At 34.0% G+C, this 19,278-nt stretch overlaps 1 protein-coding gene across 1 annotated transcript; it reads left to right on the forward strand.

Moving 5' to 3' along the window:
• The first annotated feature begins 28 nt into the window (after positions 1-28).
• LOC133187584 (ankyrin repeat, SAM and basic leucine zipper domain-containing protein 1-like) lies at positions 29-19,220 on the forward strand. The gene is made up of 12 exons (XM_061323006.1): positions 29-171; positions 1,955-2,147; positions 2,637-2,759; positions 3,428-3,542; positions 4,174-4,285; positions 4,973-5,107; positions 5,269-5,402; positions 5,897-6,026; positions 6,549-6,664; positions 7,295-7,412; positions 12,555-12,659; positions 18,428-19,220. The coding sequence occupies exons 1-12, from the start codon at positions 40-42 to the stop codon at positions 18,611-18,613; spliced, it is 1,599 nt and encodes a 532-aa protein (XP_061178990.1). The 5' UTR covers positions 29-39; the 3' UTR covers positions 18,614-19,220.
• Positions 19,221-19,278: the final 58 nt, after the last annotated feature.

A 19,278-nucleotide genomic window follows, 5' to 3' on the forward strand; every position in this document is an offset into this window, starting at 1 on the left:
GAGTGTTGTTTATCAATATCAGGGAACCAGTCTATAAAAATGGCGGCCTCCATGAACTTTTGCCCAGGCGGTGCCGAATTTGATGATGATGATGAATTTGACGACGGGTTTATATTTGATGCGGAGGGAGTTAATGACTTTGAAAGATCCTCTTCGAACTATGCATTCTCGGTAAATTATATTATGGAATTTTATGCAATAAATGTTTTCAAGAACAGATATTCCTCTCGGATCACTAACAGTAACAGCTGATTGACCACCACTTGTTTGTGTAATATTTTTTTACCCCATAAGATAATAACAACACAAGGTATCTTACTCCGAATTACACAAATTACCCCCTCCCCAGAATCGCAGCCATGTACACTTTCAGAAAAAAAGCATTGTAGAACTGTCTAGTATTACAAGTCTCTTTTAAGATGATTTATATCTACAAAACCATGTATGGCATGCTTGTCATTATTTTCTTTTATTTCCGTAAACAGCGTCCAAAGTCTGAATACTGACTGGAAAATTTGTTTCACTTCACGGAGTGCAATTTACTTATTTCAAACAGAAAGCAAAATTAAAAAATCAGTGGGTTTAAAAATTCAATTCCAATGTTTAAATATTGCAGTACAATATGTGCATGGTATTGGGTATGTTCACCTATCTACCTGTTCACATGAGTCAGTTTGTGCAAGGTCCGTTCGCCATAATTTTTGTTTGCTATATACAATTACTATACTTTGTAGGGCAAACGGACTCCGTGCGAACAAGTTTTAGGGCAATTGGACTCTGGGCAGACGTGAATAAGTGCGAACATATTTTAGGGTGAATGAATAAACAACCAATGTGCAGTGAATTATTATTATTTTCTTTTTACATTTTGCCTTCCATAAGAACATAACAATATTTTCCCGTTATTATAGAAACAGTCTTTTAGCCAATCTAAATCCAAGAAAATATTCCGCCAGAGATGAGTACATACAGAACTACAACTGTGAGTCATCCGAGTGTTTATATAATTAATTGATAAATTATAAACAATTCGCTTCCCAACTTATTTTGACTTGAGAGCGAGACGATAATTTTGAAGAAAAAAAAATTTAGAGATTTGTCAATATTTTTCCATAGATTGTGAATTTTTATTTAGAGTCTACACAATCCCAGTATGACAGACATTGCACAAGAAATCCTAACTCAAGTTAATACCGATTACGAGCAATCTGGTGAAGGACCCAATCAAGCCGGGGGATGACCACATTGACAAATGTTAAGGTTTCATGTAATCATGAAATGAGAACAAATAAATATTGAAACTTAAAGAAATCATTTTGTTTATTCACAATACGATCATTGTTGTTGAAATTAAGTGAATTACCTGTAAAATATGAATGAAAACGTGCAAATGACATTATCAACATATACTTCTGGTATCTGTGATAGTATACGTAGAACAATGATGATCGGAACTGAAAACTCCAGATTTTATTCACTTTCTATCTCTCGAAACCCTTCGATCTCTCAAACTTTTATTATGGTCCCTTGGACTTTGAAAGATCGAGAGTCACCATTATTAGAACTGTGCTGTTTGCATGCAAACTTTACAATATGTTGTTTTTTTTTAATTTTGCATTGTTTTTTATATGGGTGGACTAATGTCTATTTTTGTTTTGAACATATTTTATTGAATAAATCAAGAAGGATTGGAAGATTTTTTAAAATCTTAGCTAGTTACTCTCCTTAACTATAACAATAATGTTTGTAAAAAGCTGTTGCAGAAGTACAGAGCCAAGAACTACACAAGTACAAACATTTATCTCAGGTTACTGTTTATGGTCATTCCTAAAGACGGCAAAGTTTTTGAAAAAAAGCTGTACTTGTTTGGACTCCTGCATCAGTTTTTGTAGATATTATAAGTGTAAGATGTATTTTAATGAATGTTAAAAATAGACTTTTATTCTTCTTGCAGAATGGAAACACAAACCAATACTCAGATAGAGGAGGTTTTGGAAGTCCTCCATCCAAATCTAATAAATCCAAGCCGTGTAAAACAGAACAGTCAAAGAAAAGGAGCAGAGAACCAGTTAAAGTGGGGTCAGATGACTTCAGAATGGCTGTACTAAGGGGAAATCTTGATGCTGTAAAGAGTTTTATAGATCAAGGTTGTGAAGGAATGCTTGTTTATCTGTTTTGTTTAAACTTCAATGTCATGTTACAATATACCTTGGACTTTTTATGCAGTAAAACATATATATATACATGTAGTTCCACTACGATAAATTTTATGAATCTCATCGCTTAAAGCCACTGTATTTGAATAATAACAATAAGATATTATCCTTAATATAGATGTTATATCTAGAAGTATTGAACTTTTCTTCTATCCACAGTTGTTTCTAACTTCACATTATCATAAACAAAGAATGCACATTGACTATCAAAGAGAGTAAAATGATTATTGGTACTAAATATCACGAAATGAACTAAAGGAAAAGCAGTAAGAATACTAAGTATTACAAAATGAACAGTGAATATGAAACATAACAGGATATAATGTTAACACTGTTCTGAAATAAACTGTAAATATGAAACATTACAGGATATAATGTGAACACTGTTCTGAAATAAACTGTAAATATGAAACATTACAGGATATAATGTGAACACTGTTCTGAAGTGTGGATGGACTCCCTTGATGTATGCTGCCAGTTCAGCCTTACCTCGTGTTGTTAAGTTTCTTCTGGATAATGGGGCAGATCCCCATAGTCATAAAGGTAAAACCTGCTATCTTCCCAGTGGGGCAGATCTCCATAGTCATAAAGGTAAAACCTGTTATCTTCCCAGTGGGGCTGATCCCCATAGTCATAAAGGTAAAACCTGTTTTCTTTTCAATGGTGCTGATCCCCATAATCATAAAGGTAAAACCTGTTATCTTCTCAGTGGGGCAGATCCCAATAGTCATAAATTTAAGGTAAAACCTGTTTTCTTCTCAATGGGGTAGATCCCAATAGCCATAAAGGTAAAATCTGTTATCTACTCAGTTGGGCACATCCCCATAGTCATAAAGGTAAAATCTGTTATCTTCCCAGTGGGGCAGATCCCCATAGTCGTAAAGGTAAAACCTGTTTTCTTCTCAGTTGGGCAGATCCCAATAGTCATAAAGGTAAAATCTGTTTTCTTCTCAATGGGGCAGATCCCCATAGTCATAAAGATAAAATCTGTTTTCTTCTCAATGTGGCTGATCCCGATTGTCTGAAAGGTAAAACCTGTTATCTACTGAGTGGTTGCCCAAACTTCTTTATGTCAGTGATCACTGAAGACAAGGAATTGTTTTACTGGTAAAATCAATGCACACACTTTTGTGAAGTTAAAGGTTTTGAAGAAATAATGAGAAAGACATTTAATGTATTAATGAATTGATGATTTGTTTCAATCACTTCAGATATGTACACTGTGTTAATGGCTGCCTGTGGATCTACTGCCTGTAAAGAGGAGGATATTCTTCAGTGTGTGGGGTATCTGTTGGAGAAAGGAGTTAATATTAATGCTCATGACAGGTATCACCAATAAAAGGTCTGAAAGTCAGGGTGATGTGTTTGTGTACAGTATGTGTGACAAAAGACCATATTTCCAGCAGTTTTGAGACCAATGATGAATGACTAATTCATGTTAAGACTTGTATATCATGTATATATTACATATGAAACAAAGTTACATACAATATAAGTCAGTTATTAAATTTTGAAAAAATTTAAGGATGGAAAAGTTTAAAAACAGACCAAATCTATTGTTTTAAAAATCTATATTTGGTTTTCTTTGTCAGGACAAGTTATTTCCCTTTGCATCGCTTCTGTGTGTAAAAAGTAAAATTATAAGAAATTCACACAATGCAGATTAATGCCAGGCTTTGTCTTGGTAAACCTAGTAATAATGGATAGCTTTGATATACATTGTAGTGTTATTTATTGTTAAGATCTACTGTATATACTGGTACAATGTGATAAGAAAGAAAATATAGGTGATCGTGATTTACAAGAGAACATTGTCTACACACATGATAATCCTGTGGCCTCTGTCAAGAGTTTTCCAGTAGAACTCAAAGACTCCATACTCTTGAAACAACAAACTTGACATTGATTCAATCAGCAGATAAAAATCATTTTATAGTTCATAATTGTTTCTTTTTAGGTATCACATGTCTCCATTAATTTATGCCTGCAGAGAAGGCAGAGCCAAAGTCGCCTCTAAGCTTCTGGATAACAAGGCTAATATCAACAAACAGGATTCCAGGGGATGGACCGTAAGTGTAGAGGAGGGAAGGGGGGCATCAACAAGCAGGATTCCAGGGGATGGACTGTAAGTGTAGAGGAGGAGGAGGGGGGACAGGACATCAACAAACAGGATTCCATGGCGGTGGACCATAAGTGTTGAGATCGGGGTGTTTTCCTGGACATCAACAAGCAGGATTCAAAAAGGGAGGGGGGGGGGGGGGTTGGACCATAAGAGTGGGGTTGGAGAATTTCCAGGACATGAACAAGTAGGATTCCAGGAGGGTGGACCTTGAGAGGAAGGGTGGGGTTGGGGATTTCCCAGGACATCAACAAGCAGGTTTCGGACTGTAAGGGTAGGAGGATCATGCCCATTGGGGTTTTGATGGGGCCCCAATAAGGGGTCAAAGTTTTACATGGAAATATATAGGGGAAACCATCTTTCAAAATCTTTTTCTCAAGAAAAGCGGGACCACAGTCATATTGAATGATTTGCAGTCATTCCCATTTAGTGTAGATTCAGTTTTACCCTATGGAGCTGAGATTAGGGCACAATAGATGGTAAGGCTTGATATGGGAATACATAGGGAAAAAAATTTCAAAATTGCTTTAAGATTAGAAGGGTCAAGGTGACTACGGCGAGCTTAGTGGCCCATCAACTTGTTTTTGGTTGCCACCATTGTTTTACACAACTTATCTTCTGCAGTATCATTTTTCAGTCACTAAGTTGGGCAGTTAGCAAGAATCACCAAGCAGTAGTGAAGGTATTGGTGGAAAGGGGAGCAGATAAAAACAAGTTGCAATGTGATGGACAGACAGCGTTAGATATGGCAATGGCCCAAGATCTTCAGCCTGTAAGTTTAAATACATTTTGCTAGTAATTTTATTTTTTGCAATGAATTTTCAATTTTTTCCCCCATATTTTTCATTTAAAAATTATACAATGTACTTTTATTCTTGATCAAATGTTTAAAGACCTTGTTTGTAAATTTAACTTTATATTTATTTTATTAAGATTGTAAAATTACTTGGGGGAGACACAGGAAATAGTAATAATTCAGCCAATCAGAATGCAGCTTACACCAACACTAATGGATGGCCATCACAGTCTAATGCTACCACCCCAGAAACGACTTCATCATCAAAAAAGTATGTTGAATATACATGTAGATTGAGGAGAAAGTTGTTTTGACAATGTTTACTTCCTACCTTAATTGAACATGTAAATTGATACAGTATATCATGTCAGTATTTAGAATTTTTTATTTTTTCTATTAACAATTTATGAATAGGTCACTAGTCCCAGCTCCCTCCAGGGACCAAGAAATGGGTCCAAAATTTTCAAAATTTTTGCAGTCTTCTAGAATCTTTTTCTATACTCTTGGACTTTTAGAAGACAAACTGTTTGCTTGAGTATAATAATCAGCTTGACTTCTACCAAAGTTGTGAAAGTCATGACCCCCTAGTTCCAGGCTCAGACCTCAGGATGTGGCTTAGTTGATCTAATTATTACACTTTTGAAGGCTCTTTCTCTATCAGTAAAGCTTTTTTTTGATGTCAGGGATGTGATCTATGGCGACTTTAGCATGTTTCCAGCAGGGTTTTGTCTTGATCAGTTTAGCAGTATTTTTGTTTTATGACAGTGCTATAATCTATGGAGAGCTAGAGCTGTTCCTTACTGGGCTGGGACTCAATCATCTAGTGCAGTTGTTCCAGGAACAACATGTAGAGTTTGACATGTTTCTTAGGATGACTGATGAAGACTTAAGCAAGGTAAACAGAATTTGTAAGGATCCATTTCACAAGAATTCATCTTTGTGTCAACAATGTGTAAAAAAAGTTAATAAATCTTCTTTATGAAGATCTCTTAAAATAAGTAACCAAGATATTGGAATTGTCTATGTTGAGGTCGTGGAAAGTTTATTGCAAGAAGGTGAAGATTTCAGTTGAAAAAATGTACATGCACTGTATATATCGAGGAAACTGATCCTGCAGAACATTTTGCAATCCTTTGCCTTTTCTTCCTGCACGTTACTGTTCCATCTTCTATCATTGTATTTTATCTTTGCCGACTTAAACCTCATTGACTGAAAGCTGAAACAAAAATCTCATCATCTACAATGTTTTGTTTTTTATGCTTTGTAGAATTACAAATAGCTTTGAAGTGAAAGACATATGTTACTTCAACCATTCAGATTCTTCCTAGTTTTATCATGTATGGATGCAAATTGCAGTGTGAAGTTCGTCTTTTTGTTTATCAGTCAAAATAAGTGGAGAATTTTTTAACTTGTTCAGATGGGGATTCACCAGATAGGGATCAGGAAGAAGATTTTAGACGGGATCCAGGCTGTACACAAACGGGAGTGGGAGAAAGAAAGTCTGCCTGCAATACCAGTAAACAGGAAGCTGAGGTAGCCATATTTTGTGACAATTGAATTTTGATTTTTCAATAATTCATTTGATAAAGGTTACTGAGAGTGATCCTTTGAAACCAGTATATTATAAAAATATTATATGTTTTTTTAGGGTAACATGTGAAATTGTTATCCAACGAAAACCATTGCTGACCTCGACTTCACCTCAGTCAGAATGGTTTTTGCAGGCTAACAATTTCACGTTACCCTAAATAAACATGTAATATTTTTTTATTATACTGAATATATTTAGAATGCATTTAAAAGAAAAACCCACAGTGGAACATGCAGACATTCTGCACAGTTAACAATTTTTATACTGTTACTGTTACCCGTCGTTATGCATTGTCGACCATTGTTATGTAATCTTACCTGAAGGCCAGTGGTTTATGCACGTGGAAGGGAAACAGTACTTTTTAACAAATGTTTTTAAACTAATTAAATTTGACTATTTAACATGAAAGTATAACAAAGTAACTTATTGAAAGGCCTATACCTGTAGCGATGAACTTAATGTCATTGATGAATCTTACTGAACTTTCCTATGAATCTATGCCTTTAATATTTAAAGGTAAGATTTGTTTAGCTTGGTTTTCTCTGATAATCTATGTTTAATTTTAATTTCAGTTGTGTTGAAGCTGTCGCTATAGCAGCCAACATCTGTAAGCACACTAAATACCTGTCCAGTACCATAGGTTACATTGCTGACCAAGTCACAGTGAACTCTTCTGTGTTGGAGGTTCAGGTAGTATACTTTGTACAATGACAGTATCCTCTCTCCTTATTAAGGGGTTTCATAGCAACTACATGTACAGGTTAATAAATTTAAGTTTAGCAACTTTTCTTGAGAAAATGTCAATAGGTAAAAGATGCAGAACTTTGTCAATGTTCTTGCTTCATACTTTTCATTTTTAGCTAATTTATTTTATTCCTTGTTTCCGTACTGTTAATGGATGACTTAAAAGTGATCTAAATTTACGAAAGATACAAGTTTTTAAAAAGCTTACCGTCTTTAGCAACAACTTTAAACAGTAAACTGACCTAAACCTATCAGAGTGTATAATTCTTGAAAATTTCTTGGCTTTGTATTTCTTCATTAGTTTTTTCTGACATAAATCCTACCAAGTGAAACGTTAACAGATGCTTGGCTGTCTCCGTAAACTTTGACTCTGCTGCTGAGAACATTCAGCAAACCTCGACTGATTCCGTCACCTTTGTGATATGTAGATGAGGTACGAATCGGCTGAGGTGTTGCCGAGTGCTGCCGAGATTAGAAAAACAGTGCAAAACAAATGGGAAAAGAATACATACAAGCTGTAAAGCTTGCATGCAGTAAAGATCAATTCTGTAAACAATGAAAATATAGAAATGTTTTTTTTGGTAATTGCTATAAAAAAAACTAACATGTAATTTCGAATTAATTACTGCCAATTTCCACTGTCCGTTTTGTCATATTTTTTTACGGTTGAAAATCTTGAAAAATTGTTAGGTCGTACGAAAATTAGATCATCAGAAAATTATCTCCCTTGCATTTAACAGCATTTCAACCAATGAAATAATTGAAAATTTTCTCATCATGCAATTTCTACCAATCACAAAAGAGAGGAAGCGCATCGTCCGAAGACTGTAAAATACTTCAACTCTGTATACCATCTTCCAAGGAAGACGGTAACAAAAGTTAAGAGGAGCATAACTTAAAAAAATGATGCAAAATCATTTTCAGTTGAACTTGAGTGAGAAAAAAGCATATACTTTTAGTTTGATATTTGTAAATGGGTGGAGGCTTTATTACTTAGATCTAAGTGGCCTCTGTTTTTTTATCTTTCAAAATGGGAGGATAGCAGTACATGTATCGCCATCTACCAGGCTTTTCAAATCAAAGGGTAGTGAATGCTAAACCAAGAGCTGCAACTCTTGCTTTTATGAACTGTAATTCTCATTCAACTGAAAAAAATATAAAAACATGTATTTTTAATGCATATTACCTTATATACTTGCATATAAGTCGGTCCGCCTGTAAGTCGGTTGTATTTTAAAGCTTATATTAAAGGGCTTCAACCTATAAAATTCCAATCTTTTTATAACTTGCCTATAAATCAGACAAAGAGTTTTGGACCAAAGTTTAACTCCCAAAAAAATGACTTATAGGCGAGTATATATGGTACATCATTATAACAACAGTCATTCATTCATCACTTTGCTGTTTTACAGCAATACGTATACCACCTTACCTGTTTAGATGGTTAACTTTTAAAAAAAAGCTCGGAGATCTGCAATATAATAACAACTTGTTAAAAAATTATTAGGAAATTAACAACGTTGTTTCATTGAAGATGGTGTTATGAACACATTAGATCTGCAAGATATATTCTAAGATGCCCATTAAATAATTTTAATATTTATTGCATATAAAACATTTCTTTTTTTTCTCCCCCCCCCCCCCCCCCCCATCATACAGTACTGTAATTAAAAATAAAGTGAAAAATACCCTAATGTTTTGGTCAAATTAAATTTAAAGTAGGCTGGACTTCATATTAAAGAAATAATAACAGAAATTTCCCATTTCTTATTTGTTTTTAATTCAAATAATTAGAAAAAAGAAAAATGCAGTAATAAAGGTGTGCAAAAAATGCCAACTTTGAAAATATTAAATTGTAAAAGATCTAGAGACAGAATCTCAAAATCACCACATACAATTGAAAGATTAAGGTTTGAACTTATATTTACATGTACTCTGGTGTTTGCTTTTTTCTACTAGAGGTATGTACAAAATTTTTGAAAATTTCCTTTGTTACATGTATCTTCTGAAATAGAAGGATAAGTTATCCCATTATGCATTGCAATGTTTCGTATATTGTAAAAATTTGGCAGCTATATTTGAATTTTGGCTATCTTCCAAAAATGGAGGCCATCTAGATCTGTTAAGAGAGCATGTCAGTAAGCATTGAGCTTTCTATGGAAAGTCAAAAATCTGATTTTTTTAAGAAATAGTGTGTATGGATTATTTCTGTCACAAATAACAAGAAAAATACAAAATTAATGATTTCAACCATAATCACTGAGTCGTATCCAAGGAGAAACATTTCCTTAGTTACCAGAACAATTTTTCACATTCAAAATGGGCAAATACTGACATAATTAAATGTATTTTTCACGCAAATGTTCTCAAAAGATGGTTTAAAACTACCCATTTTATAAAGATGACTAAATTGATAGTTCTACTTTGCCTGATTAAATTGGATTAAGTTCTTCTGTTACGTTGCTATGGCAATGGGAAAAAGCGACAAGTTTAGCATTGAAAAAATAGCTGAATTTAAGACTTTTAAAAGGCATTTGACAAAAATCCGTACCACTGCTTATAAACTCTATAATGAAATTTTGTAACTGTTTGAGTATACAAAAAAATTAAAAAATAAAATTGGGTAGACTTTTAAAACCATTGTTGCCATGGAGATTCAAATATATGCAAATTTGGGCATTTTTAGATGATTTCCTGTTAACAATTCAGATTACTAGAAATAATTTGTCCTTTCAGAAACAAGATATCCTTATTCCACATGGGTGCAGTTGTAACAGAAAATGAGTCATGCACTACTATGACCTTCTCCTCACTTTGACCTTTGACCCCATGGTCAAATTTTTCTGTATTATATATTCTATGTCTAATAATTTCTTATCTAAATCTACATGGTTCTTGATATTTTGAACCTTGCTCAAAATATTTCATACATTGATGCACAGTGTATACTGTTAGACAATTCAAGAAGATAAATTCATGCTCTAGTGTTGACCTTGACCCAATGGCAAGGTCAGTTAATTAATTGAGGTCAAAGTTAAAAATTTTATCTGTTTTGACCTGTTCTTGAAATACATGTATTTTAAAACATGTGCAAAGTAATGCATCATGAACAACCTTTACTCAACACTAAATAATGATGCTTCAACATCAATAATGATTAAAATGACCTTGATGTTCCCTAAAATTTTCCTCCCCTGCATTATGTAAAATTTTAGCCCCATCCATACCTAGAGGTTGACAATCTTAGGGGAAAAAACTAAAATCCAAATAACTTGGGAATCTTTGCAAATTGATTGATATGATTTAGTTTGGTCTTGCTATTCTTGAAAAGAATATCTGAAAATGTGTCTTCATTTAGCCTCATCTTAGCCCTTGGGACCACAATTACATGTAGTAATTATGTTCCCCAAACGAAGTTGGGGAACATATTGTTTTTACTCTGTTTCTTATTATTATTATTATTTTTCTTCTTCTTCTTCTTCCTGGGTACTTTTTTGTCCGCGAGTGATCTCGTCAACTACTCATCCGATTGAGGTGAAACCTTTTTAGGGTTAATAGGCATGTTATGTAGATTTGCGGAATCAAGGTCATTTTGAGTGCACGTGCATGCACGTGCGTGCGCGTGCAATGCGTAAAATGACCAATATACTTGATATAGCTGTAACTTTTATATTTTTTGATGAAATGCTTTGATACTCAGAATATAAGGATATATTAAAAGTGTAAACAAGATGACATGGTCAACATGCACATGCATGCACGTGTGCGCACGCGCAAAGCGTAAAATGACAAATATACTTGATATACTCGTAATTTTTATACTTTTTGATGAGATGCTTTGATACTCAAAATTTTTATATATATTAAAAGTGTAGACAAGACGACATGGTCATCGTGCACATGCATGCATGCATGCATGCACGTGCGCGCGCGTGCAATGTGTTAAATGACCAATATACTTAATATAGCCGTAATTTTTATATTTTTTTATGAAAAGCTTTGATATTAAGAATATACAGATATATTAAAAGTGTAGACAAGATGATGTGGACATCATGCTCATGAATGCACATGCGCGCGCGTGCAATGTGTTAAATGACCAATATACTTAATGTAGCCATAACTTTTATATTTTTTTATGAAAAGCTTTGATACTAAGAATAAACCGACATATTATAAGTGTAGACAAAATGGCATGGTCATTATGAACATGCATGCAGGTGCGCATGCGTGCAATGCTAAGATGACCAATATACTTGATATAGCTGGAACTTATTTATTTTTTGATGAAATGTTTTAATACTGAGAATATAAAGATGCATTAATAGTATAGATGAGATGACATGGTCATCCTGCACATGCATGCACGTGCGCGCGCGTGAAATGCAAAAAAACTATCAATATACTTCATTGCCTTATTTAATGAAGCTTACAGGAAATAAGACACCAAAAGGGTGTTGGGGAGCGTTTGGGGAACATCTGTAACGGTCCCCGTTACAATTATAACTAGTTAAAATTGTGGTGCTTTTGAAAAAGACTAAAATTACATATTATCAAAGAAACTTATAGGGTCTCTAAGAATTATGTTCTATAACTATACATTAAATTTATTTCAACTAATTAGCATTTTGTTGATTTATTTTTCTCCATATTAATCCTGAAATAAGTAAATATGCTGTGAATTTCCCATAATATTCTAAGAGATGAATTAAATTTTTGAGAATTCATGAGGACATGAACTACGACGCTTCATGCCTGCATATTTCATGAAGCGCTTTAGCGCTTCATGATAAATATGCAGGCGTCGAGTGTTGTAGTTCATGTACCTCATGAATTCTCAAAAATTAAATTCTTATCTTATATTTACATTATTTTTCTGATGACTTGCCACATATTTTTGTCATTCAATAATCATTTTTGAAAAAAAAGTTTGAACTATTTTTTTACTTCAATCACATCACAATGGAAATATTCTTACTCATCCCATGGTAGTTCATGAGAACATGAACTTTTTCTAATTTGCAAAGAATCTTAAGGAAAAATATTTGGAAATGTAAATATATTTGTATTAATAATCAATTTTTATAGGATGGTTCAACACCCAAACAACTCCAGAGGCAATGTGAAGAGACCCAAGCAAACGTATTGATGTTAGAAAAAGAACTTGAGAGATTGTCTTCAAGGTTAGAGAAGGTAAGGAAATTCTGTAAAATCAGGTTTTGCATCAATTCAGGCATATAGTGAATAAGTGATAGTTTTTAAGCAGGTTTTCCATCAGAAAAATCCATTTATTGAAATGATGAAAATGGCAGGTGGATGGCTGCTAACAGGGTACATCGTTTGTCCAGATAATTACTCCTACAGTTTCTAAGATAGGAAGTTTTTAGCTCACCTCAACGAAGTTGGGGGAGCTTATGTAATACCCTCAGCGTCGGCGTCCCAGGTTAAGGTTTTTGGAGCAGTTTTCAAGTACTTCTATGGCCTATATTAGTCAGAGATGCATGGAGGATGCTTCTAGTGTGTTTCATTGTACCAGTCAAGGTTTCAGATGCTGCAATTTCAGCTAAAGAATGACTAGTTTAATGTTTTTGGAGCAGGTTGAAGTTTTTGGAGCAGGTTAAAGTTTTTGGAGCAGATCTCATTTCCAAGTAACTACAAGCCCTATATTGACCAAACTTGCATGGATGATACATCTAAAGATGCACACTACTGAACTTGCTTCGGATGCTGGATCTGACCTACATTTTCCGGATGAGTGATTAGGTTAAGGTTTTCTGAGTAGATCTCATTTCCAAGTAACTAAAAAACCTATATTGACCAAACTTGCATGGATGATACATCTAAGGATGCACACTACTGGACTTGCTTCGGATGCTGAATCTTACCTATATTTTCCGGATGAGAGACCAGGTTAAAGTTTTTGGAGCAGGTCTCATTTCCAAGTAACTAAAGGCCCTATATTGACCAAACTTGCATGGATGATACATCTAAGGATGCACACTACTGGACTTGCTTCAGATGCTGGATCTGACCTATATTTTCCGGATGAGTGACCAGGTTAAGGTTTTTGGAGCAGATCTCATTTCCAAGTAACTAAAAGCCCTATATTGACCAAACTTGCATGGATGATACATCTAAGGATGTACACTACTGGACTTGCTTCGGATGCTTGATCTGACCTACATTTTCCGGATGAGTAACCAGATTAAAGTTTTTGGAGCAGATTTCATTTCCAAGTAAGTATAAGGCCTATCTGAACCAAACTTGCATGGATGATGCATCAAGGGACGAACAATCTCAAAACTTGCTTCGGATGCTGGATTTGACTTACATTTTCTGGATGAGTGACTAGTTTTAAGTTTTCAGATAAGTCTATTCCCAAGTAACTGCAAGCCCTATCAGACCAAAATTGCATAAATGTTGCATCTAGGGATGCACACTCCAAGATTATTAGTTCAGTGTTTGACTTTGCCTTACTTAAAGACAACATTCGTTGAGGTGAGCTCTGTAATCTCTGATTACCTATGTTTATTCTGTAGGTCAATGGTACATATATCGGAGATATGCATAATACTTAGATTTTGATATTTGATAATTAATCAGAAAAATTCTAGTTGTTGAACATGGTCATTTTAGGCAAAATGCATGTATTGCTTATAGGGTAATCATTTGTGTGGATAACTCCTCTTATAGTTTTCAAGATAGGAAATTTTAATTTTGCAATTCAGTTGTGCATATACACATCAGAAATGTGCATTGTACTTGGATTTTCATTTTTTAATCATTTATGCAGAAAATACGAGTTGTCAAACTTAGTTATTTTTATGAACAAATGAAATATGTTCATAGAGTGCATTAATACTGTCAGAATTTCATCTCCTACAGTTTTCAGAATCGAAAGATTTTGTAATTTATGTGAGAAATACAATTACTGTTTATACAAAAGAAGACTTTGTTTGCTGTCACATTGACAGCTTGGCTCTTATTTTTTAAATAGAAAAAGGATAATACTTTGGGATAAAACAAAAAAACAAACAAACAAACAAAAAACAAATGCAGTATGTGATATGTTTGAACAATGGTTTGCATATTGAATGAGTACTCACCCTCATGAGTGAAAAGGAATGTGAGTGGCAAGAGAAAATGGTCAAATGTCTCTGCCAAAGTCATTAAAAGGTATTAAAAGATGTTGTAACATCATTTCAGTTCAATATTAGAGAATTTGTTCTGTTAGAATGAAACCAGGTTGTAAGACTTTTTTTGATCAAACTGTTAAGTTATATATGGCATGTGACAAGAGAGTAAACTGGCCCTGTACCATAGTGGCAAGGTGCAAAAGTATAAACTTATTTTTCTAGCAACAACTATGGAATGCCATAGCTGCCTTATGTGGTTATTTCATGAAAAGATGGTGCTTTTTAGCTGACCTGAGCTGAAAGCTCAAGTGAGCTTTTCTGATCACCCATTGTCGTCGTCAGTCCGTCCATCTGTTAACTTTTCACATTTTCAACTTCTTCTCAAGAACCACTAAGCCAATTTTAACCAAACTTGGTACAAAGCATCCTTGGGTGAAGGGGAGTTTAAATTCTTAAAATGAAGGGCCAAAGGGGAGATGATCAAGGGAAGATAATCAAGAAATTACAAAAATTGGGTTGGGTCATTAAAAAATCTTCTTCTCAAGAACCACTGGGCAAGAAAAGCTGAATCTTTTGTGGAAGCATTCTGGGGTAGTGTAGATTCTAAATTGTTCAAATTATGACCCCCAGGGGTAGGGCGGGGCCACAATAGGGAATCCAAGCAACAAAATACACCATCCTGAAACCAAGCGCCTATGGAAAAAAGAGGAACTAGCAATGGCGTATTAAAAGATTTTAATTACATCAGTTAATTTTTTTACTTTCAAAATTTCGAGATAATATCTGTTAAACTCAGTGTTAAACTCAGTCTTCAAAAAATATAAGGAGTTCCAAGTGACAACCTTCACATTAAATATAAAAAACCACCTTCACATAAAAAACCACCATCACATAAAATACCATAATCACATGAAAAACCACCTTCACATAAAAAACCACCATCACATGAAAAGCCACCTTCACATAAAAAACCACCTTTACATGAAAAACCACCCTCACATGAAAAACCACCTTCACATGAAAAACCACCATCACATGAAAAACCACCTTCACATAAAAAATCGCCCTCACATGAAAAACCACCATCACATGAAAAACCACCTTCACATGAAAAAAAAACACCTTCACATGAAAAACCACCTTCACATGAAAAACCACCATCACATGAAAAACCACCCTCACATGAAAAACCACCATCACATAAAAAAGCCCCATCACATGAAAAACCATCTTCACATAAAAAACCACCTTCACAAGAAATAACCACAGCATAACATAATAAAGCACCACCTTCACATGAAATAACCACAGCATAACATAATAAAGCACCACCTTCTCATGAAATGACCACATAAGGCAGCTATGGCGTTCCATACACAACTTTGGAAAGGAGAAGCATAAGAAGCTTATCCCTAAGACTAAGGTTACTTGTAACTCAAGGGTGCATGTTTGTTCTGATCTAGCTTAGTGTGTAACAACCCTACTTCCACGGTCATTTAGACAAGGTCAAGATCACAGAGTTGGAAGTGTAAAATTCTTGTCCATACCAGGACTTTGTAATAGAACAACTGAAGATCATATGTCATGGCCATGAACAAAGATCATTTAGACAAGGACAATTAAGGTCAAAGAGTTCATAGGTTTCAAAGAGCAAGGTTCACCATCAAAGGAACAGGTACCTTTTTTGGCCCTGTGAATTTCTGATAAATTATAACTTCTTAATTTCAATTGACAATGCATTAAATCAGTTGGACCCTTGATAACTGCCTATCTATGGAAAATAATATAATTTTCTCACTAGTCAATGCATTATGATGTTATAAATTGTGTCATTATTCCTACATGTATATGCTGAAAATTTCCCTAAAATGGCCCAAAAGTTTAAGCTGTGTTCCAGTATTTCGCACAGACAGCCTTAGATCCTGTAATTATATAATGACAGAACTGTTTCTGAAGATTATAAAACATGGACAGGAATGTCACATTGTATGATGATCTTTACTTTAGGTTACATGTCACCATGAGTCCATGACCAATCGTGATTATCCAGAAACATTTGGGGGGGGGGGGGGTTAAACTTTTGAAAACCTAGGGAGTTCACATAAATTTAAAAAAAATCCAAATATATCTCTTTAAGTTTGACATTCTTAAATATTCTGGTGTTCTGAACTATAACATAGCGATCGTCTACATTGACCTGATGTTTAGGTCTATAACATATACCGATCGTCTACAAGTTTGACTTTCTTTAAATTCTGAGGTTTCGTTTATAAGAAATACCGATCGTCTACCACTGATAAAAAAAAAACGTTTCCGTTCATTCACCTGCTGTAAATTGTTTGAATTCGGTGAGAGGTGAAGGTAAAAATTTTCTCCAGACTAAAACAATTCCGACATAGTAAATGTCATTGTATTCTGAGAAGTGATTGGTTTACGGGAAATTTATTCAGCAGCCTAAAGTTATTTATGAATTGGAAAAGTAATTTCACTCTTGATAAAATCCCCCCCCCCCCGAAAAAAAACGGAAAAAATCAAAATGATTTTATTTCCAAGACGTTTCTGTTATTTATTTTATAATTTATAAATATAATATATTCTGTTTTTTTTTTTCTTTTTATGGGTTTTTTAGCACTAGATGTGTGAATATCTCTTTGTTTTCCTTTTTAAAAAAAAGTTCATGCAAAAAAAAAAAAAAGAAGAGATTCCTCTGAGCATCGATGATAACTGCATTCCAAGTCAGAGTCAGATATAGTTATTAACCAAAGTTTTGTATACTAGTATTAGCATACGTTTGTACTTGCGCCCCCGTGTTACAGTTTACAGTTTGTAGACTTCAAACAACGTAACGAAAAATTATTTCAAACAACGCACTTTTTGAAAGCGGAAACTGTTAAGCGTGACAATTTTGATTACGTAATTACCACATCCTTTGCATGTCACGGTTCATGAATCTGATGCTATATCATAAACGAGGAAGGATTTATGTTAACGAAGCAGGCAATGAGTTCACATGTTTCCTCCTACAACACTTGTATTCCAAACTAACCCTGACAATTGCCAGCTTGCATTTACCAGAGTTAATGTCCATGTTACGGTGATCAAGAACACCTTCTTTTTTTTTTTTTTTTTGCTGTTGTTACAACTTTAATTTGTGTATCCAAATTCATTACATGTACGTGGTCATTAAGCATCGATTGCGTCCGCGCGGTTGATAATACATGTATATATTAAAAGTTTTTCAAAATATACTACTTTGTTTTATATTGAAAGATACGTTAGTTCATCTATATTGCAAGTGTCCAACAATATTGCTACTTTGATATTGACTATAAGGTTGCACCTTAATTGTCCTTTTCCTCAATCAAAGCAAAGATAAAGAGATAAGAACTATAGCTTAGATGGATACGAACAAAAATATTAAAACGTGCTGATTTTTCATGCTTTTGTGTCTCGTGAAATCTGTTTTTTATCCTATTCATACCTTAACGTATTCTGTAAAAGGTATGGTCCAGTTGATCACGCTGTCTTGATTCCACGTATGGCTAGAGTTATCTAGGTCCTCAAACTGCAATATAATTCACTTTATTTTATTTAAAAAAAATCCTTTTTCTCATATGATTTGAGGTTTCAAATTTAGCATGACACAGAATCATCACGTTAGCTAAGTTTTCCCCCCATATAATATATTCAAAATTATGGACTGTATCACTTTCACAAGTTCAAAAGGCTACACAAAAATAAATTTTACTCAGTACCTTTAGCGTTTACCTATTACTATATTTCCTTTTTTGAAAGTGTCTTTTTACTATCTTCTTTCGTTTTCAGGTTTTTCAGAGGCGGAATGTTGACCCCCCTGACCTTGTGACCCCGCCCATAGAGCAGAGGTCACGTACATGTATAAATTACAAACGTGTTATTTTAGTCGTCGGTCTGTGTGTTCCAATTGGAGTGATGGTTTATTATGGCAAACATTTCGTTCAACGTATCAATGGGTTATTATCATCAAAATGAAATGCAAAATAATTTTTAAAAACGCTGTGATTATATGTTGTGAAATTGATAAGAATCATTATAGAGTATATGAGTATTTTTGTGCCAAAATGTAAACAGGGTTTGAAAGACGAGAGTGTAAGGGATTTATGAGATTGTCTTCATAATGATTTTTTTTTTAATTGAGAGAGAGAGAGAGAGAGATTACATGTACTAGTATGTTGTTATGTTGTCTCAGGAAAGACCAAATCAAATTTAAACTTCTTAATACATCTTGAAAATGTTTGGTCAGTATTTTGTTTTCTACTTACTGGACATGATTTACACGTGCACTTCTTTATCATGATCTGAATTACATGATTTCCAAAGAAACAAAAACCCTATAAAAGTTTGGGAATTTATGTTTCTTTGACGTTTTTGTGATTATATTGATACTATTACGCAGTATGTGTACTCCGAATAATTTGAAAATAAAATACACGTATATATCTTCACACTCAATGTTTCAATGTTAAATTTGGGGAAAATGTTATTGTTTGGACTAATTATGTTCTAACTGTATGGGTTTTAATGCATTACGGTAGTATTACATCTACAAATCTGTACAACCGGAATAATTTTTTTTTCATACAAACTTTAATAAATGAAATTATATTTAAAAAGAGGATTGGTCTTATGAATGGATG

This window comes from Saccostrea echinata, unplaced genomic scaffold (genome assembly GCF_033153115.1).
Source record: "Saccostrea echinata isolate AGI-Se365-2 ecotype Australia unplaced genomic scaffold, CSIRO_AGI_Sech_v1 ptg000015l, whole genome shotgun sequence".
NCBI lineage: Eukaryota > Metazoa > Mollusca > Bivalvia > Ostreida > Ostreidae > Saccostrea > Saccostrea echinata.